Here is a 23,745-nt window from a genome sequence, read left to right as displayed (position 1 = left end):
CCACGACGGGAACTCCCTAAATATATGGTTTTTCTGAACAAATACAGAGTAACTACTAAACTTGGCTCTTCTCAAAATTTGGAAAATAAAATGAAATTTTTCATCTCTACCAAAACAGCAGACTGTTTGGAAGGAATCAAAGTTAGAGGAATCTTCATCACTGCCATTTCCTTCAATATATTTTCCATGAAAAATAATCTTCTTCAAAATTCTGTGTCTCTACACAAATCTAGTATTTGTATTTTGGTTATTTAGTTGGGAGCACCTAGTATTTTAATTAGTAATATTTTATCAAATTTAACATACTTTTATTAAAAAGCTGTAAGTAAAGGTATGCCAGGTAACAGAGGAAAGAAAGTCTCCCTGGACCTGACGAGTTATCAAAGCAGACACACACATTTAGGCAAACTTTTTAGTGACTACTAGAGGAAAGTAGAAACCAAGTGTCACAAGAGCACGAATAGGAGAACCACTAATTAAGACTAATATAGTTTATGCAGCTGCTTGGACATTAAAGAATAGACAGGATTTCAATAGACAATATGGGAGGGAAGGGGATTCTAGGCCCAGGGAATGACAAAGCAAAGGCTCAGTAGAATAATGTTCAGGCACTGGCAAACAGGATGACATAGTTAGAAGGTAGACTCAAGGTAGCATAAGATAAAACCAAAAAACACATGCAGGAATCAAAATGTAGGGTGAGCGATATTACAAATGCAGCAGAAGTCATTAAGGGTTCGGAACTGCAACTGCAGGGTGACATCTAATCTGTTTTAAAAGCCATATATGACAGCAGTATGCAAGACGAAACAGAAGCAAAGACAAAAGCAGCAAATGCCATGCGGATAGTACGGCAGCAGAAAGGTAATGGGAGCCTGAACAGAGGCAGCAAAATATGACACCCTTGAGATATAGTGCGGAAGTGAAACCAAGAAGATGAGATGACTGACTTGGAGAGAGGAGATGACGAACCAGAAACTGAGCTGTAACAGCTGAGAGCAGGGTCCTAAAAATGGCATATTAATAAGGCTAATATTTTTCAAGGGCTTACTAAGTGTCAGGCATTTTATGCATTTAATTAATTTTCATTCATAATCCTCTTAGATTCTGCTATTACTCCCATTTTATAGATAAAAAAGCTGAAAAGAAGTTAAACCAAAAATCAATCTCAGTAATTCATGCTTGTCACTACTATATACTACTAACTCAGGGAACTCAGAAGAGGAAGTTGGTTTGCTAATGAAGAGGATACATTCAATGTTCAGACATGGTGAGCATGAGATATCTGAAAGATATTAATACAGCATGTCTAGCAGGCAGTTTTGGAAAGAGGTATCAAGAAGGGAAAGGGATTTGAGAATATCTGAGTAAGATTTTGACACTGTTGGAAATAACCTTCTGCTTGCTAATTCCTTCACACAGGAGAATCAAAATGAAATGGAGTTTTAATCAAATCAACATGTTGCACAGTTTAAACCTGTATAATGTGAGAAGTCAATTATATTTCAACAAAAATTTTAAAAACTATTAAGAAACTGAAATGAAGTTTTGAAAAGACTTACTTTTCCCTTCGGGAGGAATGTGGGAATAGGCGAAATGAAGTCAAAAAAGAACAGGAGTGGCAGGTTTCTTTTATTTAAAAAAAAAAAAGAAGAACAAATCCATGTGAAAGGTATTTGGAAACTGGGCAACCAATATCCCAAGTGAGTTATCATGCTAGGAAGCTCCTTTGTGGTGCAGCAACCTAAGGATCCAGCACTGCCACAGCTGTGGTGCAAGTAGCAACTGCTCTGTGGGTTTGATCCCTGGCCTGGGAACTTCTACATGTCATGGGTGGAGAGGGAGAGGGAGAGAGAGGAAGAGAGAGAACGAAAGAACGAACGAAAGAACGAACAAAAGAAAGAAAGAAAAGAAGAAGATCATGCTGATTTTTTAGCTGTTCTCACATGAGGCAAAATTAACGCCACCTATTTGAGACCCAGTCTTTGTTTCTCAGTATCTTTTATACAAATCTAACACATTTAGATTCCCAACATTTTTTTTATAGATCCTCAAATGTTAGGGGTTCTAACACCCATTCAGTGGTTTTTATCATACTTCCCAATAGGAAAATTTATATGGAACTTGAATATTAGAGGTATTAAGCAAAAGTAAATAGCATTTGCTGTGTTTACTAAACTCTGTAAAGTAAAACACATGATAAAATTTCAATTATTGTCGAAGGGGCAAAGGTATATTCATGAATCAGAAAAAATAAGCAGAAGAATAAATAATAAATGGAGGAAAAGTCATAAATGTATCTTGACGAGAGTACAAGAAATTTAAAAGCATAAGAGTGCCAACTTCAACCTCTTATGATGAATTAGTAAAATTCTTCAGAATGCACAAACTTTAAATCTAATAAAATTAGAGACATACTAAAAATATAAAGGTAATTTAACAGCAATACAATGAACTCTATTCCAATACTTTTCACTAATACATTCATTCCATAAATATTAAACGCTTACTATATGGCAAGCACTATTCATTTTTTTCTTTTTAGGGCCTCACTGGAGGCATATGGGGGGTCCCTGGCTAGGGGTCTAATCAGAGCTATTGCTGCCGGCCTATACCACAGCCACAGCAACACCAGATCTGAGACGCATCTGCGACCTACACCACAGTTCATGGCAACACCAGGTCCTTAACCCACTAAGCAAGGCCAGGAATCAAACATGCAACCTCATGGTTCCTAGTTGGATTCGTTTCCTCTGAGCCACGATGGGAACTCCTGGCAAGCACGATTCTTAAATTCATAAATTTTAGGGGAAATGGATCATTCCAAACCCTGAGTAAACCAAAAACCATTAAATAGAATAGGTATCAAAATTCACTTGCCACACATAGACACAGTCATACACAAAAGAGTGCACAAGCAAGCACGTAAGTACCACTGTAATGGTACTATACTACAGAAGAATTTTTGCTATATAATCCCCATAAAAGCTAACTCCTATTTCTACACACTGTTCACAAACACAGAAAGAGAACTAACTCATTTTGATTACTTCCATTATCAAAGACCACAGAGAAAAAAATTACATGCCAATTTTACTTACCAATACAGATGGCAAAATCTAAATGATTATTAAATAGAACCCAGAGAAGCATTAAATTTAAGTATCACCCTAGATATCTGCCCCAAAGAAATTAAAATGTATATCCCATACAAAGACTTGAACATGAATCTTCATGTTAGCTGTTATTTCTTTTTGTTTTGTTTTGTTTTTTGTTTTTGTCTTTTTGCCATTTCTTGGGCTGCTCCTGTGGCACATGGGTGGTTCCCAGGTTAGGGGTCTAATTGGAGCTGTAGCTGCCAGCCTACGCCAGAGCCACAGCAACGCGGGATCCGAGCCGCGTCTGCGACCTACACCACAGCTCACGGCAACGCCAGATCGTTAACCCACTGAGCAAGGGCAGGGATCGAACCTGCAACCTCATGGTTCCTAGTCTGATTTGTTAACCACTGCACCACGACGGGAACTCCCAGCCGTTATTTCTAATAGCCAAAAACTGGACACAACTGAAACGTACATCAACAAGTGAATGCATAAACAAAATGTGGTATACCCATCTAATGGAATTCTACTCAGCAAACAGAGGAATAAACTATTGATATGCAAAACACAGATACACTATTATTTCGTAGAGCCAAGGACTTTTTATTTCCACCATAGTCCAGTTACCGTCTTAATCCAAACCACCATCATCCCACCTGGATTTGACTCCTGGCCGGCCATCTTGTTCTTTTCTGGGTTGCTTGGCAGTGAGCTAACTAGGACTAACATCTTCCCAATGGCCTCCAAGGTCTCTAGTTACCAGGCAGCTTCTTCTCAGAAACTCCTGTGAACAGGTGGCACCCAAACCCACACTTTTTATCTCCCTTACCACATTCACCTTCATAAAAAGAGAGTACAGGGGTGCACTGGGGGAGATTGAGTTCCTTTCCTGGGGCCCAGTCTCGTGATACTGCCACCTGTGCTCAACTCAAGCACTCTTCTCCATAGGACACCAAAAGAATAGAGGGTCTGAATACAGGCTCACCCCTCCACTCATGAATTCCACTCATGTTCACCTGGAGTCTACTGAGAGCAAGATCTCAAACATATCTGCTGAATGAATACTTGCATAGAGAAAATTTCAACAGCCTCTGAATCATGACATTTCTTCTTAAAAAAAAAAAAACTATGATAAAATATACATGAAAGGAATTCCCTAGTGACTCAGTAGGTGAAAGATCCAGCATTGTCACTGCTGTGGCGCAGGTTCAATCCCTGGCCCAGGAATTTCCATGTGCCACAGACACAATCAAATATATACATATGTTGTATATATAGATACACACACACACACACACACATATATACACATGACACATAATTTATTATTTAACATTTTAAGTGTATATAACATTTCTTGTAACATTTTTATAATTCTTCAATGAGTGCATAGCTCATTGAAGAATCAAATACTTTGGTCCTGCTTTCTGTGAACCAGGCATTAATTCTAAGTGCTTTCTAAACATTAACTTATTATATATATAATAATAACTCACAATTCTATGAAAACACTTTTGAATGAGATATCTGAGGGAAAGAGAAGTAATTTGTCTAAGGTCACACAGAGTCCATCTGGGCAATCCAGCTGACATACTTAGCACCTAACTCTACATTCCTTTAACATCATGGTTCAATATTACATGTTTACTGACAATATATGTGTACCACTGACTGAAACTGACTGAGAAACTGTACTATAAACCAGTGCCATAATCACTCACCTCATCTATAAAACCTTAATCGAGTGATAAAAAATAAAATAGATAATATTTAGTCACATACAGGCTTAAAAAACCCTTCACAAAAGGTTCACGTCAAGGGAACTTAGCTTATTGTTAACAGATATAATGATGAAAGATTTCCCTTCCTGAGTGGCTTTTTAATCATGCTTTTTGAAGTTAACAGAAGAACAGAAGAAAAGAGATCACTATAGTCTGGTTCAACTTTACAGGGAAAATAAAATTAAATGTAAATAATATGAGAAAATACTTTAAGAATAAGAATGAAAGAAGTTAAGAAATATTAACTCTGAATACTTAAATCATTTAGATACATTTTATTAGACACTAAGCTGGATGAGTATTTTGCATGTAAGAGGAATAGGGGAAGAGTTTAAACAAAGAGGAAAGAAAAATGCTAACAACTTTTTAAATCCATTTCTTTTAACAAATTTAATATATCAGATTTAAGTTTTCCAAAGAAAACATTTATTTCAAGTTTAGTACATAGTAAGCTAAAAAAAAATATGTTGCCAGGATTCAAGTTCACAATGTTTCTAACATTTTCACACTACCCGGTATCTCTAGCAAGCATTTGCTGCTTTGTATACTACAGCTTGGCAAAAAAGACCAGTTTTGAGCCTGTTCTTTAAGATGCTCTAATTTAAATGCAGTTGTAGACTTCACATGTATTATAGTTTTACAGCAGGTCTTGGTTGGCACTATTAGAGCAAAGCGATTAGCAAAAGCTTTTGCACACTCTACTTGACATTCACAGCCTACTTCTCTATACTGCTCTGGTTTTATAAAAATCATCACAGATTCTTTGAGGGGATATAAGGGAAGGTATCCTCATATTCCCTCTCTTTATCTACATAATCGAGCCTATGTCCTATTAGAAATATTTTGAGTGAAATTTTCTTGCTATATGAATACCTAATCCTGGATTAAATCATGTATTGAAATTTTCTGCATTCAAAAGACTTGTCCACTAAAATGTTCCCCAAGTTTACATAGTTTACTATCTCATAAATACTTGCAATATGACCTCCAAGTGATCATTTCTATAATATGACATGAAATACACAATCATCATTCCTTTATAGTCAAACAAAGAAAACCAAAGTAATTGGTAATAAATATTTGGGAAACTAGCTTAAAAAAAAAATCTCTGGCACTTACCAGCTGCATGTACTTGGGTAACTTATTCTAACTTTCTGAGCCTCCTTTCTCACATCTATAAAGTGAAAAATGGAGTTCCCGTCGTGGCGCAGTGGTTAACCAATCCGACTAAGAACCATGAGGTTGCGGGTTCGATCCCTGCCCTTGCTCAGTGGGTTAAGGATCTGGCAATGCTGTGAGCTGTGGTGTAGGTCGCAGATGCGGCTCGGATCCCGTGTTGCTGCGGCTCTGGCATAGGCTGGCAGCTACAGTTCCGATTAGACCCCTAGCCTAGGAACCTCCATATGCCACGCAAGTGGCCTAAGAAATGGCAAAAAGACAAAAAAATAAATAAATAAAAATTAAAAAAATAAAAAATAAAGTGGAAAACACATAAAAGTAAAGGCCATGTTCATTCCATTCAACATAAAAGAGAGAGTGCCCAGTTAATAGTGGGAGTGACCACATTTTGAAGAGTAGACCACATTTTGAACTTTTCAGACATACAGCAAGCACATGATAATTAATGGCTCATTTGGAACGATGCCAAATTAAATTTTAGATTGAGACTCCTGTCTTCAGCCAAGTCAGAAGTGCAGTGAGGAGTTCCCGTTGTGGCGCAGTGGTTAACGAATCCGACTAGGAACCATGAGGTTGCGGGTTCGGTCCCTGCCCTTGCTCAGTGGGTTAACGATCCGGCGTTGCCGTGAGCTGTGGTGTAGGTTGCAGACACGGCTCGGATCCTGCGTTGCTGTGGCTCTGGCGTAGGCTGGTGGCTACAGCTCTGACTGGACCCCTAGCCTGGGAACCTCCATATGCCGCGGGAGCAGCCCAAGAAATAGCAAAAAGACAAAAAAAAAAAAAAAAAAAAAAAAAAGAAAGAAGAAGTGCAGTGACTAGATTTACCCTCCCTGAAAGAAGTAAATAATTGGGCAAAATATAAGGAGGAGGAACCCAGGCAGAAGCTGAGACTCTTGAGTTGAGGAGACAGAATTGTGAGTGTAGGGAAACCATGGCAGCTGGAGTTCTCAGTACAGAATACAAGAGAGGAGAAAGCTGCATAGAGAGAGCAAGCTCAGAAGATCTACAGCTGAGCACTGATGAGCACACACTAATACATGAGGTTGGGGAAAGAGCCACATGAAAGGAATAGAGGCAATATTCTCCTCCACTTCTCACACAAGAGGAGAGGGTAAAAAAATCCTGTAATTCAGAGAGCATGGGTAGAATCTAGCAAGTGGCTGGATTAAAAGCTATTCTGGCCTTGCCCAACAAAATTGAAAAGGATCAAACTACTCACCTGTGTCCCAGAACAAAGCTCAAGAATATTTATAAGAATACAAAAGTATCCAGTACCTAACTCCAACAATATCTAACATCCAATCAAAAATTACTAAACATGCAATGAACCAAGAAAACATGACTTAGTGAGGAGAAAAATAAATCAACAGAATGAAATCCATGAGTGATAAATGACAGAATTAACATACAAGGATATCAAAATAGTTATCATAACTATATTTGTACAAAAAGGTAGAGAAACACTTGTACATGTTAAGTACACACAAGACATAAAAAAAGATCCAGGGAGTTCCTGTCGTGGCACAGTGGTTAACGAATCCGACTAGGAGCTATGAGGTTGCGGGTTTGATCCCTGCCCTTGCTCAGTGGGTTAAGGATCCGGCTATTGCCATGAGCTGTGGTATAGGTCGCAGACGCGGCTCGGATCCCGCGTTGCTGTGGCTCTGGCAGCTACAGCTCAGATTCGACCCCTAGCCTGGGAACCTCCATATGCTGCGGGAGCGGCCCAAGAAATGGCAAAAAGACAAAAAAAAAAGATCCCAATTCTAGAAAGATCCAAATTCTAGAGATGAAAACTAAAATGGAAGGGAATCATGGCAGATTAACTATCACAGAAGAAGAGATTAATTAACTCAAAAACAAAATGATGGAAACTCCCCAAAATAAAACACAGGGAAAAAAAAAAAAATGAACTGAGCACCAGTGGCCTGTGGGACAGCATCAAGTAGCCAAATATATCTATAAACGGAGTCCCTTGAAAGAGAGCAGAAAGAAGGGAACAAAAAAAAATTTATTCTAAAGAAATATAAAAATTTTTCAAATTTGACAACTATAAATTTTAGACTGAAAAAGTGCAAAGAACAAATTAAGACACTGCCATATCTCTTTCCGAAGTCCAAGGAAGACACTTCTATTCCACGCTAGGAGCTTTACTCAAGACAACAATTTAAGCGGCTACAACCTGCTTAAAAGATTAGCCTGCCTCGCTCCAGAATTACAAAGCAGTACTGGAATAGTATAAGATCGAGTCTACTCTTTAAAAGATTAGAAGGAACTGTACGAAAATGACATCAGCATTAATCACTTTATTTTTCTTTCCACTACTTTTTCAACTCTCTATAATATGGCTATAGCATTTTTAAAATATATACATCAATACGGCGGTTCTCAAAGTGTGCTATACAATCCCAAGGGGTCCAAGAGACTCTTGCAGAGGGTCTGCAAGGTCAAAATTATTTCTATAGTAATACTAAGACACCCAGGATTCATCTTTTCCACTGTGCTGATACTTGCATTGATGGCACAAAGGCAATGGTGGGCTAAGTCTGCTGGTGCCTTAGCTGGATCAAGGCAGTAGCACTGAACATGTAAGCACCGTATTCTTCACTAAGACTTGCAGTAAAAACAAAAACAAAATGCTAGCTGCACTTAAGAATGTCCTTGATAAAGCAGGAGAGACTACTAATTTTACTAAATTTTTAATATAGAAGACTTTTTTTAACATTACATGTGGGAGTTCCCGCCGTGGCTCAGTGGAAACAAAGCTTACTAGCATCCATGAGGATGCAGGTTCGATCCCTGGCCTTGCTCAATGGGTTAAGGATCCAGTGCTGCCATGAGCTGTGGTGTAGGTCACAGACTCGGCTCGGATCTGGCGTTGCTGTGGCTGTGATGTAGGCTGGCAGCTATAGCCCCAATTCAATCCCTAGCCTGGGAACCTCCATACGCCATGGATGCAGCCCTAAAAAGGCGACAAAAAAAAATTATATGTGGAAAAACGAGACATACACAAGAAGCACTCCTATTGTAATAACAGCTATTCTCAGATAAAGCACTTGTGCAATATTTAAATGGCTGAAGTACTCACTTTTTTGTGGAATATCTTTTTTATAAACCATTTAAACTATTTTAAGTGTACAATTCAATAGCATTAAGTACATCCATAATGTTGTGTAATCATCACCACTATCCATTTCCAGAATTTTTCGTCATCCAAAGCAGAAATGTTAGCAATAACTACCTACTCCCCTTCTACCCAGCCTCCTGATAATCTCACTTCTATTTTCTGTCTCTAAGAATCTGCCTATTCTAGATACCTCATATAAGTGGAATCATACAACATGTGTCTCTTTGTATCTGACTTATTTCACTTAGCACAATGTTTTTAAGAATCAGCCATGTTACATCATGTATCAGAATTTCATTTCTCTTTATAACTGGATAACATTCCACTGTATGCATACACCACATACTGTTTGTCCATTCATCTACCAAGGGACACTTGGGTTGTTTCTACTCTGGCTAATATGAATAATGTTGCTATGAGCATGAGTGTACAAAAACCAGTTCAAGTCCCTGCTTTTGATTTTTTTGAAGTAAATACTTTGAAGAGTCACAGGATCATATGGTAATTTCATTTTCAACTTTCCGAGGAACCACCAAACTGTTTTACACAGTGGTTTCACTATTTAACACCTCCATCAGCAATGCCCAAGGGTTCCAATGGTCCTCCTCAACTCTTATTAGTTTCCCTTTTCTGATAACAGCCATTCAAATGGTGTGAAGTAATATCTCAAAGTTTTTAGTTTGTATTTTCCTAATGACACTGAGAATCTTTTCATGCACTTACTGGCCAATTTATAACTTCTTGGGGAAAATGTCTATTTAAATCTTTTGCTCTTTTTTTGTTTTTGGGTTTTTTTCCTGGCCGTATCCACAGCATGTGGAAGTTCCCAGGCCAGGGACTGAACCCTGAGTCATGGCAAGGACCCAAGCCACTGCAGTGGCAGGGACCCAAGCCAATGCCAGATCCTTAACCTGTTGCACCACAAGGGAACTCCAAGTTCTGCCATCTCTTAATGATACTAAGTTTTCCAATCTATGAATGTGGGATGTCTTTCCATTTATTTAGGTCTTCTTTGATCTCTTTCAGCAAGATTTTGTTGTTTTCAGTATACAAGTCTTTCACCTCTTTGGTTAAATTTATTCCTAAATATGTTATTCTTATTGATGTTACTGTAAATGGAATTATTTTCTTATTTTCATTTTTGGAATGTTTGTTGCTGGTGTGTAGAATACAACTGAGTTTTGTATTTCATCTTGTATCCTGAAACTTTGCAAAACTTCTTTATTGATACTAGTAGCAGTGGGTTCCTTTTTTTTTTTTTTTTTTTTTTTTTGGCCATGCCTGTGGCATGCAGAAGTTCTGGGGCCAGGGAATGAACCTACACCACAACTGCAACTCAAGCCACAGCAGTGATGACTCCAGATCCTCAACCACTGTACCATCAGAGAACTCCAGTAGTGGGATTTTTAGCGGATTCCTTAGGATTTTCTAAAAATAAGATCTTTTCCCTGTGGATGTTTATTTCTTTTTCTTGCCTAACAGCTCTAGCTAGAACATCTGATGTTGAATAGAACCTATGTTGAATAGAAATGGTAAGAGCAGACACCCTTGTAATATTTCTGATATTAGAAGGAAAGCTCTCAGTCTTTCACCAATGAGTATGATGTTAACTGTGGGATTTTCATATATGGCATGGAACACCATTTTTACTTGAAAGAATGACAAAGTATGGTCACTCAGAGTATTTGGCAGACAGTTTCTCCAAAACAAAGTGACCTGTCACTTCAAGGAAAACAAATGGTAGTTTTTATTGCCAATGATAAAACTCAAGCTTTTAAGCAAAAATTAGAATTTTTAAAAATGATCATCCTCTACCATGAGCGTAACAGCTTCCCAATAAAACTTTTCTAATGAGATTTAACAAATGTGATTGTACAATAATGTGTCAATGCTTGGAAAACCTACATAACCCAGGGAACCAATATTTTCCAAGTAACCAATGCATGATGTTACAAAATCGTGCATGGGTAAAAATTCATTCCAAATGCAAGACAGACCAGTTGATTTACTTTTTTTAAATTTTTTTTTGTCTTTTAGAACCGAACCCACAGCATATGGAGGTTCCCAGGCTAGGGGTCCAATCAGAGCTGTAGCCGCCAACCTACACCACAGCCAGAGCAACGCCGGATCCCAGCTGCGTCTGTGACCTACACCACAGCTCACAGCAATGCCAGATCCTTAACCCAATGAGTGAGGCCAGGGATTGAACCCACGTCCTCATGGGTACTAGTCAGGTTCATTAACCACTGAGCCGCAATGGGAACTCCAATGTAGACCAGTGGATTTTAATACAACAAAGTACAAAATGTTTCCTGAAGCAGGTTTTAAAAATTTGCAAAAATGTAAAATTTTGGAGTTCCCGTCGTGGCGCAGTGGTTAACGAATCCGACTAGGAACCATGAGGTTGCGGGTTCGGTCCCTGCCCTTGCTCAGTGGGTTAACGATCCGGCGTTGCCGTGAGCTGTGGTGTAGGTCGCAGACGCGGCTCGGATCCCGCGTTGCTGTGGCCCTGGCGTAGGCCGGTGGCTACAGCTCCGATTCGACCCCTAGCCTGGGAACCTCCATATGCCATGGGAGCGGCCCAAGAAATAGCAACAACAACAACAACAACAAAGACAAAAAGACCAAAAAAAAAAAAAAAAAAAAAGTAAAATTTTAAAAAACATTTTCCATTAAAATGTTTTCATGCTTTAAAAAGCTTTTTTATATTAATATGTAATGGGCTTGCTATTATTATGATTAAATGTTATTTTAAATGTTTTTCAAATTCTCAGTTTCAATACTGAATACTGTAAATATTGATAAATATAATCCACATACAACAAAAGCTCTTTGAGGTCCTCAATGATTTTGAGTGTAAAGGATTCCTAAAACCAAAAAGTTTGAGGAAAAATCTGTATTAATTAACAAAAGCTCTACACAACAAAGTATATATTTGGTTTAAGACAAATAAATAGTACTTTAGGCACTAACATGTTGCCAACCCCTACATTATAATCTCTTAAGAAAATAAGTCTTGGAGTTCCCATTAAGGCACAGCAGAAATGAATCCGACTATGAACCATGAGGTTGCAGTTCAATCCCTGGCCTAGCTCAGTGGGTTAAGGATCCGGCGTTGCCGTGTGCTGTGTTGTGGGTCCAATCCTGCGTTGCCATGGCTCTGGCGTAGGCCAGCGGCTACAGCTCCAATTAGACCCCTAGCCTGGGAACCTCCATATGCCGCTAGTTCAGCCCTAAAAGCCAAAAAAAAAAAAAAAAAAAGAACTACCATTTGATCCAGCAATCCCACTGGGCATCTACAGAGAGAAAACTATGACTCAAAAAGATACATGCACCCCAAGGTTCATCACAGCACTATATATAATAGCCAAGACATGGAAGCAAACTAAATGTCAACTGACAGAAGAATGGATAAAAAAGATGTGGTACATATACACAATCAAATATTACTCAGCCATAAAAAGGAATGAAATAATGGCATCTGCAGCAACATGGATGGACCTAGAAATTATCATGAAGTTAGAGAGCAAGAGGCAAACCTCATGTGCTATCACTTATATGTGGAATCTAAAAAAAGGATACAATGAACTTCTTTGCAGAAGGGAAAGTGACTCATAGACTTGGATTGGCTGGGGGTCTGGGATGAAAATATTGTAAAACTGGGTTGTGATGATGGTTGTACAACTATAAATATAATAAAATTCATTGAGTTTAAATAAATAAACTGCAGTGTATAATCCCATTCAGCTTCTACTGTAACAGGTGTAAAAACCAGAGTTATAAATGAAAGGCAAGAAAAGAAAGCAGCTTATGGTTTTTGCCTAATTTATTTTTTATAAGGGCTAAAGAAAAATGAGGGCAAACTTATCTTTAGAGAAGTTAATTCATCTAACATCCTAGCCAAAATAAAAACAGAAAGCAACTATATTATATACAGATAGATATACTTAGGTACACTCTTCTAGAGAATATTTAAGAGATTAGCTCCTCAATATCCAGCCTGGGAACAAATTCCCTCATGTACATGGTTTTGGGGGCCCAGATATGTTCCCCAAGACATAGCAGGTTTGTCCTGAGGTGATACCTTGCCTATGCTGGACTAATCACGGTAGTTAGCTTTTCTTTCCAGAGTTGATTGGTCCAGAGATAATCAATTGATCTGTACCAAGCCTAAGTCAAAACTGGGACCAGGAGTTCCCGTCATGGCGCAGTGGTTAACAAATCCGACTAGGAACCATGAGGTTGCGGGTTTGGTCCCTGCCCTTGCTCAGTGGGTTTGGGATCCGGCATTGCCGTGAGCTGTGGTGTAGGCTGCAGACGCGGCTCGGATCCTGCGTTGCTGTGGCCCTGGTGTAGGCCGGTGGCTACAGCTCCGACTGGACCCCTAGCCTGGGAACCTCCATATGCCACTGGAGCGGTCCAAGAAATAGCAAAAAGACAAAAAAAAAAAAAAAAAAAAACCTGGGACCAAAAGGCAGATGCTCTGCTATAGTGGAAACCCATTAAGATGTAAATCTTAGGTGTAGCAGAGTTCAGATTTCCCTGCGAATTCAGACATTAATCTACATTGAAAGAATGTGGATACTGGATACTGTCCTGGCAGCATTTTCAGGCTTGCCTGCATTCTTGCCCTTAGTGCAACTCAAGATACTCACTTTTTCTAGAATTTTACAGTTTCACAATTGACATCATACTCGACAGTGAAAGGCTGAAAGTTTCCTCCTACTATCAGCAACAAGGTAAGGATGTCTGCTCTCACTACTTCTATCCAGAATAGCCTCTATTCAATATACAAGGTTCTTGCCAGAGCAACTTAGGCAAAAAAAAAGCACAAAGGAAGACGTAAAACTATCTTTTTTTAACTGCATACAAATAGAGGTCATGCAGGATCATGCAAATATGATCTTATTTGTAGAAAATTCTAAGGAATCCACTAAAAAACCCCACTACTACTAGAATCAATAAATGAATTCTGCAAATTGCAGGATACAAGATCAAGTACAAAACTCAATTGCTATTCTACACACAAGCAACAAACATTCCAAAAATGAAAATAAAACAATTCCATTTATAATAACATCAGAAAGAATAAAATACTTAGGAATAAGTTTAACCAAAGAGGTGAAAGACTTGTACACTGAAAACAACAAAATGTCGCTGAAAGAGATTAAAGAATACCTAAATAAACGGGAAGACATCCACATTCATAGACTGGAAGACTTAGTATTATGAGGATGGCAGCATCCCCAAATTGGTCTAGAGGCCCAATGCAATTCCTATTAAAGTTCCAGCTGCCCTTTTTGTAGAAATTGTCAGGTTAATCCTAAAATTCATTAAGAATCTCAAGGGACCTAGGAGTTCCTGTCGTGGCTGAGTGGAAATGAATCTGACTAGGAACCATGAGGTTGCGGGTTCGATCACTGGCTTTGCCAAGTGGGTTGGATCTGGCATTGCTGTGGCTGTGGTACAGGCCAGCAGCCACAGATCCGATTCAACCCCTAGCCCAGGATCTTCCACATGCCGCAGGTGCAGCAACCCCACCCTCCCAAAAAGGAAAAAAAAAACGTCAAACATAAAATTACCATATGATTCAGCAATTCCACTCCTAGGTATATACCTAATAGAATGTAAAATATATAGCCTCACAAAAAATTGTACATAAATGTTCACAGCAGCATTATTACTAATAGTCAAAAGTGTAAACATCTCAAATGCCCACAATCAGAATGTCAATACAGTAAAATTTAGCCATAAAAAAGAATGAAGTACTGATCCATGCTACAACACAAATGAACATGAAAACATGCTAAGTGAAACAAATTATATGGTTCCACTTAAATGAAATGTCTAGAACAGACAAATCCACAGAAACAGAAAGTAAATATTGTCAGGGCCTAGGGGGAAGCAGGAGTGGGGAGTGATTGCTAATGAGTATGAGGTTTCTTTAGGGCGTGATAGAAACATTGTGGAATTAAACAGTAGTGATGGTTGCACAACTTTGCGAATACACTAAAAACCACTGAATTATAGGAGTTCCCATATGGTTCAGTGGGTTAAGGACCACACTGTCACTGCAGTGGCTCAGGTTTGATTCCTGGTCCAGGGAACTTCCGCATGCAGCTAGTGCAACCAAAAAAAACAAAAAACAAAAACATCACTGAGGGAGTTCCTGCTGTGACGCAGTGGGTTAAGAACCTGACCGAAGCAGCTCAGGTTGCTGAGGAGGCACAGGTTCAATCCCTGGCCAGGTACAAAGGGTTATTAACAGATCCAGTGTTGCCACAGCTAAGTGGCAGCTGTGGCTCAGATTCAATCCCTGGCCCAGAAACTTCCATATGCCACAGGTGTGGTCATAAAATAATTTAAAAAATAAAAAAATAAAAGACTACTGTATTACAAATTTTAAATGGGTGAATTTTATGACATGTGATTTACATCTCAGTTTTTAAAGCTGAATAGAAAAAAAGCCTACAATAACCACAACATAAATCACAAAGATTATACAATAAAGCCATTTTCCTTTACCAGAAAAAAAAAAAAAATTCTTACATGAAATTTTTTCTTTTCTTTTTACAGCCACATCCACAGCCAGAGCAATAGCAACGCCAGACTCAAGCTGCATCTGCAACCTACACCACAGCTTGCAGCAATGCCAGAGTGAGGCCAGGGATGGAACCCACATCCTCATGGATACTATGCCGGGTGCTTAACCCACTGAGCCACAACAGGAACTCCCTGATATTTATGTATTTCACTTTATATATATGTACAAACCTGGTTGTACAGTCAAAGCCTATAGCTGATTAAAAGCTTCATACTAAAGAAAATAAAATTGATACAGACAGACATGATAGTAAGATTTTAAAAAAGGCAAAAGAACTTACAAGCATCATGTGATGCCATTTAGTAAGGGCAAATTGGTCTACATACTTCATTAGGTCCTGGCAGTACGACTGATAAACAGACTGATACACAAATTTATGTTAATAGTAATGAAAATAATGAAGATGATTAATACACTAAGAGCTTTCAATGTGCCAACCATTGTTCTAAGTACTGAACACTTAATTACTTAACTCCCAACAATCCTACAAGGAAAGTACTATTATCTCATTTTACAGATGAGGAAACTGAGGCATCACATAGCTAAGTCAGTGGAAAAGTTAAGCTTCAAACTAAGACAGTTGGCTTCAGACTCCAGCCTCTTAATCAGTACACTAACCTGCCTCTCACTGATGAACTATCAGTCATAAAAAATGTTCAACAATGTTTGGTGTGCTCTAAGAAGACTGGAAAATCTACAATATTTATTCCATTATAAAAATATTCTAAAAACACACACACACAAACAACCCAAAACTGCTCTATGGGAGCCTGTTATCTATATAAGAAAGTCTAGAGGTCAAAAAACAGCACCTTAGAGAGACTCCAACCTGTATTTCCAGCTTACCTATCTCTCCAAATTCTAGCCAAACCAGATTGCTCACGTTCCTTAAACATTCAGAGCCTGCATTTTCATGCCACTGTGTTAAAGGTCTTTTCTTCACTTCTCTGCCCAGAAAATTTCTACTCACCCTTCAATATCTAGCTCAAATAACACTTCCTCTGGGCCACCTTCCCTGATGCCACTAGGCAAAACTGTGTTCATAGAGCATTTGGTATGTATCTCTATTAAAGCACTTATCCCATTTCATTATCACAATATCAGTCATTAGAACTGAATGCATAACTCTTCTTCACCTTCTAGAATTAGAACTGAGTTCACTGTATGATAAATAAAATTTTTAAATTTCAGTACCAAATGAAGTCCAAAAACTTTTTTTAATTCAGCCAAAAAAACCAGCCAAAGTCCATACAGTCAAGGTTTTAACAAAAGTCATGAAATTTAAATAATTTAAATGGTAAAGTTCATTTTCATATAAAAAGAAATTACAAAGGTTCCTAAAGATGGAATTCAGTCACCAGAATTCTTTTTAAAAAGAAAATACTAATACTCTGGACCAAACCTGAGTAACTTGTCACAGTAAAGGGAACATGAATAACGATGTGGGTAAAATTTTAAGTGAGAAACAAAGGATAACCAGAATCTAAGACAACAGATTCAATGACTACAAGGATACCATTTGCTCCAGCAATGCATGCTGACAGAATGCGCTCAGAAATTACTGTTCCCTCCTAATTTAGGTCACTCCTCCTCAAAATAAGTTACTCCCTAAGAAGTTCTAACAGAATTTACATTTCATTACTTGTTCTAGATGAGTTAATATTTATTTCCAGTTGGACAAAACCAAATACAACTATACCCTTGCATACAATCTACTTCTTTCTTTCCCAGCATATAATTTACAACAACCAAGCCAATAATACATGGCACAGCCAGTATCGCTTTTAGTATTATACTAAGTACAAAAGCATACCTAATGGAATTCTCAAATACTAAATTAACTGCATTTGCCAATTCTATTTGAGGAGTATTCTATTCTATCTGAAAAGTCACTTCACCCAAAAAGGAAATATCATTTCACTTTGCTTCATTAAAAAAAATAATAATAATCTACTGGCTTAATTTTTTTTCCTACTAATCCATACTTAAAAATTACCTAGCATGCCACCAGCTTGGGCAAAATCTGACCTCTTATTATTTATTTACTCCCAACCTCAGCTTCACCACAACGGTTATTTCAAACTCTCACCTATCCATAAACTCTCATGATCTTCAGGGCTTCTAAAGTACCTACTGCCTCCAACTCACCTTCATGACTCTAAGTCACTGACTTTTCAGAGGTAAATAAAACGATCAGAGCTAGCCATGGTTCAATACCATCCAAGGCAACCTTTTATACAAAACACAGCTTCAAATCAAGTGTCAACTTTGCATTCTATTCTTGTTGACATAAAATTAAAACCAACTCAATTATTTCTATGTGTTACTCATTCGGGCAGTCACAGACCTGAATAAATATTTGTGTAGTATTCTCCATTACCTAGGCTGAGAATTCTCCTCATACATTCTTTCTTTCCCCTCTTTGAAGAGGCTTATGGTCTGCTTAGTTTTCTTCATCAAATTCTCCATGAACACCCTAAAATACTCATTTTCTCCAAGTGTCTCCATCTTCCCCTCATATCTTGACAAGATAGTGCGGAGATGCTGGTAGGTATCTGGCAGCAGGTCTAAGATATAAGGTGGGCTATTCTTTAGCGCCAGCTTTGGGTTCTGACACAACCGCACCACCTGCAACAAATGGAAAAGAACTATTACTTGGAGGATCTTAAGGGCAACTTCCTTTTTTAAGTTTAAAAAAGTTATATAAAGTATGTGCTATTTTATAGAAATACGAAAAATGCATAAGAATATAAGAAATGATCCATAACCCCCCTGCCCACAGGCAACATTTTACATTTTTAGTGGTCCCCCAGGAAGGGTGAGTTCTTACAACTGTTATCTAATAGTTCAGATGACACTTAGAAGACTAAACAACTGGGGCAGGAGAAACATTCATATATGTGCCTAAAAATGCTAGATGAAGTACGGCAAATTCTTTGAAATGCATAGCTCACCCCACAACAGAATAAAGAAAACTCCCAGGGGCAGAAATAAAGAATATGGCTGCTCTGGGAGAGAAACCTTCAGTAACCCGACCTCAGGCAGTAGACCTTTACCAACCACTAGGGGACAGGAGCACAGAGGCCTTGGACCCAGCAAGGAGATGAACTGAGACACTATTCCTTTCCATATAAATTCAGGGGTCTCAGAATTTGCTTAGCAATTCTCTTACTTTCAGCTTTTTCAGAGTTCTTAGTTTTAACGAGGGTTTTTGTTTTCGTTTTTTTAATGGCTGCATCCACGGCATATATAAATTCCCAGGCCAGGGACTAAATCTGAGCCACAGCTGCAACCTACGCTGCAGCTGCACCAACACTAGACCCTTTAACACATGGCACCAAACTGGGGATCCAGCCCGTGCCTCCACAGCAACCCAAGCAGCTGAAGTCAGATTCTTAACCCCCTCTGCTACAGCTGGAACTCCTTAACTAGGCCTTTTTTCAAGAATATATAGCTAGGAGTTCCCAGCTGGCTTGGTAAGTTAATGATCCAGCATTGTCACTGCTGTAGCTCTGGCTACTACTATGGTGCAGGTTTGATTCCTGGCTAAAAAAATTTTAAAAATTAAAAAATGTTTTTAATCCAAGGTAACAATCTTTTGCTTGTTTTCTGGCCACACTCATAGCATATGGAGGTTCTCAGGCCAGGGATCAAAACCTGCACCCAAGTTACAGCCTGTAGCTTCAGCAATGCCGGATCCTTAACCCACTGCACCATGTGGGAACCTCCAAAAATCTTTGTTTTTTAACTGGTGAGTTTAGTCCATTTTATATTTGTTATAATGACTGATAATTTTTATTTATTCTTACCATTTTATTTTGCACTTTCCATTTACATGGATTTTTCTGTGTCTGGAAAAGATCAATTAATGGAACAAAAAGGTCTAGAAATAGACCCACACATATATAGGCCCTTGTCTTATCATAAAGGAGTTATCTTTTCCAAAAATAGTAGTGGAACAATTAAGTATCCATATAGGAAAAAAAGAAGATCAAACTAAACCCTCACCTTACATGATACAAAAAAACAAAAACAAAAAAATACTAGAGGGACTAAAGACCTAAATGTGAAAGGCAAATAAAGCTTTAGAAGATGAGAAAATCGGGAGTTCCTGTTGTGGCTCAGCAGTTAACGAACCTGACTAGTATCCATGAGGACACGGGTCTGATTCCTGGCCTCACTCAGTGGGGTTAAGGATTCAGCGTTGCTGTGAGCTGTGGTGTAGATCACAGATGTGGCTAGGATCTGGCAATGCTATGGCTGTGGTGCAGGCCAGCAGCTACAGCTCCAGTTCGACCCCTAGCTTGGGAATCTCCATACGCCGCAGGTGCAGCCCTAAAAAAAAAAAGGACACACACACACAAAAAATCAACACAATTATAATACTGTATATTCTTCGCCATCCTTTTTATTTTCTTCTTGGTAAACTGAAACTTTTATCAACAAAACATCCTTCTTTATCTCTAGAAACACTTCTTGCCTTAAAAGTCCACTTTAATATATCTAACACAGCTAAACCAACTCACTTGGGTTGGTATTTGCATGGTATCTTTTTCCATTCTTCTGCCTTCAAAAATTCTGTATTCTTACAGTTAATGCATGACTCTTTGTCATGCAGAATATAACTGGTTTCCTTTTAACCCATTCTGACAATCTTTGGTTTTAACCAAAATCTGTTTATACTTCAATTATGAAACTGTTACTACTGTAGGTCAAAAACTGGTAATTTCATAAGTTTCACTTCATAAGTACTGATCCTATAATAAAAAATAAAAGAATTTACTATGTGTTTTCTCTGTCTTTCCTGCTTCATATTCCTTTACTTCCTCTTTCTTAGTCTCTTTTGCTTTAAGCATTTTTAAAATTTTCCTAGTGTTCTCCCCCATTAGCTTACCAAATACATGTATTCTTTTACTACTCTTTTGGTGATTACCTTAGTAATTATAAAATGCATCTCTGACTCATGAAATCTCATATAAAGTAGTGCTTTTACCACTTCCCAGACAATTCAAGGAATTTAAAACACTAACTCCATTTACTCTTTTCAAGTTATATGCCATTACTATCACATACTTTAATCCATATTAAGTCCAAAAATCATTATACTACTTTTGTTATTATTTCACACAGCCAATGCTCATTCATATTTACCCATGGTTCCCAATGCTCTTCACGGCATCTGAAACCATTTTCTTTCACCTAAAGAACATCCTTTAGTAGTTCCTTTAGGGTATAGGCTTCTGGCTACAAGTTTTTCTCAGTTCTTATTTATCTGAAAACATCTTTATTTTGTATTCACTTTCAAAGGCTATTTTCACTGGATAAGGATTGGCAGTTACTTTCTGTCATCACTTTATAGCTGCAGGCATACCTCGGAGATATTACAGTTTCGGTACCAAACCACTGCAATAAAGGGAGTATCGCAATAAAGCAAGTACAGCAATAAGGCTACTCACACAAACTCTTTGGTTTCCTAATGTACATAAAAGTTATGTTTATACTATACTGTAGTCTGCTAAGTGTGCAATAGTATTATGTTTTAAAAAACAATGGATGTACCTCAATGTAAAACTACTTTATTGCTAAAAAATGCTAACCATCGGAGTTCCCGTCGTGGTGCAGTGGTTAACGAATCTGACTAGGAACCATGAGGTGGTGGGTTCGATCCCTGCCCTTGCTCAGTGGGCTAAGGATCTGGTGTTGCCGTGAGCTGTGGTGTGGGTCGCAGAGGCGGCTCAGATCCCGAGTTGCTGTGGCTCTGGCATAGGCTGGCAGCTACATCTCTGATTAGACCCCTAGCCTGGGAACCTCCATATGCCGCAGGAGCGGCCCTAGAAAAGGCAAAAAGTCAAAAAAAAAACAAAAAAAATGCTAACCATCAAATGACAACATAGGGTTGCTACGACCTTCAATTTAATGCATTAAATGCATTACCTGTTAAGTGCAATAAAGTGAAGTGCAATAAAATGAGGTATGCCTATTCCCATGCTTTCTGGATCCCATTGTTACTGCTGAAAAGTGAGGCTATCATCTTAATGTTACTCCTTTGAAGATAAATTGTCCTGTATGCTGTGGTTGCTTTTAAGATTTTACTTCAAGTTTTCAGCAGTTTTACTATGATGCGCCTAGGTGTAGTTTGCTTTGGATTTTTCCTGGTATCTACAGAGCCTCTTTAATTTGTGACTTGCTGATTTCCACCCGTTTTGGAAAATTCTCAGCCAATTTCTCATCAAATATTGCTTCTGTCCCATTCTCTTTCTTCTCTCCTTCTGGAACTTCAAGTACATATATATAAAATCTTCACTGCATATTCCAAATGTTTCACACACTTTTCTATACTCTCCATTCTTTTGTCTCTCAATGCTTAGTCTGGATTTTTTTTCCTGACTTCACTAATTTTTTTTCTTTGCTTTTTAGGGCCTCACTTGGGGCATATGGGGGTCCCAGGCTAGGGGTTGAATTGCAGCTACAGCTGCCGACCTATACCACAGCTCACAACACCACCAGATCCTTAACCCACTGAGCGAGGAGGCCAGGGATCAAACCCACAACCTCATGATCCCTAGTCAGATTCATTTCTGCTGCACCACGATGGGAACTCCAGACTTGACTAATTTTTTCTTCAGCTTTATCCTTTTAAACTTGCCACTGAGTTTTTTAATAATCAGTTCTTGTGTTTTTCAGTTCTAGAATTTCTATTTCATTACCATTTCAGATCTGACAAAATTATCTTTATCTTTAATTCCTCTAACATATTAATCATAGATATAAGTCCATGATTGATAGCTTAAATATCTGTATCCCCTTGTGGGTGTGTTTCTTTCTTTTTTTTTTTTTGGCTTTTTAGGGCCGCACACACGGCATATGAAGGTTCCCAGGCTAGGGGTCCAATCGGAGTTATAGCCGCCAGTCTACACCACAGTCACAGCAACATGGGATCTGAGTCGAGTCTGCGACCTGCACCACAGCTCACAGCAGCACCGGATCCTTAACCCACTGAGCAAGGCCAAGGATCGAACCCTCAATCTCTTAGTTACTAGTCAGGTTCATTATCCACTGAGCCATGACGGCAACTCTGGTTGTGTTTCTTTTCTTTTTTTGGCTGTTTCCATGGCATGTAGAAGTTCCCAGGCCAGGGATCAAACCTGTGCCATAGCTATGACTCAAGCTGTTGCAGTGACAATACAGGATCCTTAACCCACTGAGCCACAAGAGAACTGCCCTGAGGGTGTGTTTCCATTATCAATTTTTCCTGTTAGTTTTCAGTTGTAGTTTGTCTTTTCCTAAGCGTAGTTATTTTTTATTAAGTGCTGAAAATTATATATAAAAAATTACAGAGAGAATCTGAGGGTATGGATGACGTTATTTACTTTTGCTTCTAGCAGGACAGACTGGCTAGGGAAACTAGGAACTCCAGGTCATCTTAATCTAATCCAAAATTGAAAAGATTAAAAAGATGGGCCTCAGTCTTTGGACCCTTGAAAAAGACTGCTTTACTTCTGTTTCACCCATACTTCTACAATTTAGGTCCTCGGGAACCCAACCCCAAAACCTTGAGTGTTTCCCCAGGCCCTCTACCTTGGCTGGCCCTAATTCCAATTTTTTTTGTCTTCTTTAATATGAGTATCCCCGAAACTCTATTCAGCCTCTCAGCTATCACTTCTAGGAGTTGCCCTTGTGGCTCAGAGGTAACAAACCTGACTAGTATCCATGAAGACACGGGTTCGAGCCTTAGCCCCGCTCAGTGGCTTAATAATCCAATCCGTTCAGTGGGTTAATGATCCAATGTTGCTGTGAACGGCAGTGTAGGTCGCTTGGATCAAGAGTTCCTGTGGCTGTGGTGCAGGCCAGCAGCTGCAGCTCCAATTAGGCACCCTAGTCTGGGAACTTCCATACACTGTGGGTGCAGCCCTCAAAAGCCAAAAAAAAAAAAAAAAAAAATCCTATATGCCT

General features: G+C 38.6%; 1 protein-coding gene across 3 annotated transcripts in view; it reads right to left on the bottom strand.

Annotated features, from left to right (window-relative positions):
• Window positions 1–23,745, bottom strand: part of CBL (Cbl proto-oncogene) — a 95,919-nt gene that overhangs the window by 54,511 nt on the left and 17,663 nt on the right. The window contains exon 2 of one of the 3 annotated variants that reach the window (XM_003129932.4): window positions 18,173–18,420. The exons of 1 other annotated variant lie outside the window; for it this stretch is intronic. In XM_003129932.4, coding sequence (XP_003129980.1) covers window positions 18,173–18,420 — 248 coding nt within the window. Of the gene's footprint in view, window positions 1–18,139; window positions 18,421–23,745 lie in introns of all 3 variants that reach the window. One more of the 3 variants, XM_021062968.1, reaches the window with a different exon arrangement.

Source organism: Sus scrofa, chromosome 9, assembly GCF_000003025.6.
Source record: "Sus scrofa isolate TJ Tabasco breed Duroc chromosome 9, Sscrofa11.1, whole genome shotgun sequence".
In the NCBI taxonomy this organism is placed as follows: domain Eukaryota; kingdom Metazoa; phylum Chordata; class Mammalia; order Artiodactyla; family Suidae; genus Sus; species Sus scrofa.
This window is presented reverse-complemented; position numbering and strand designations above follow the sequence as displayed.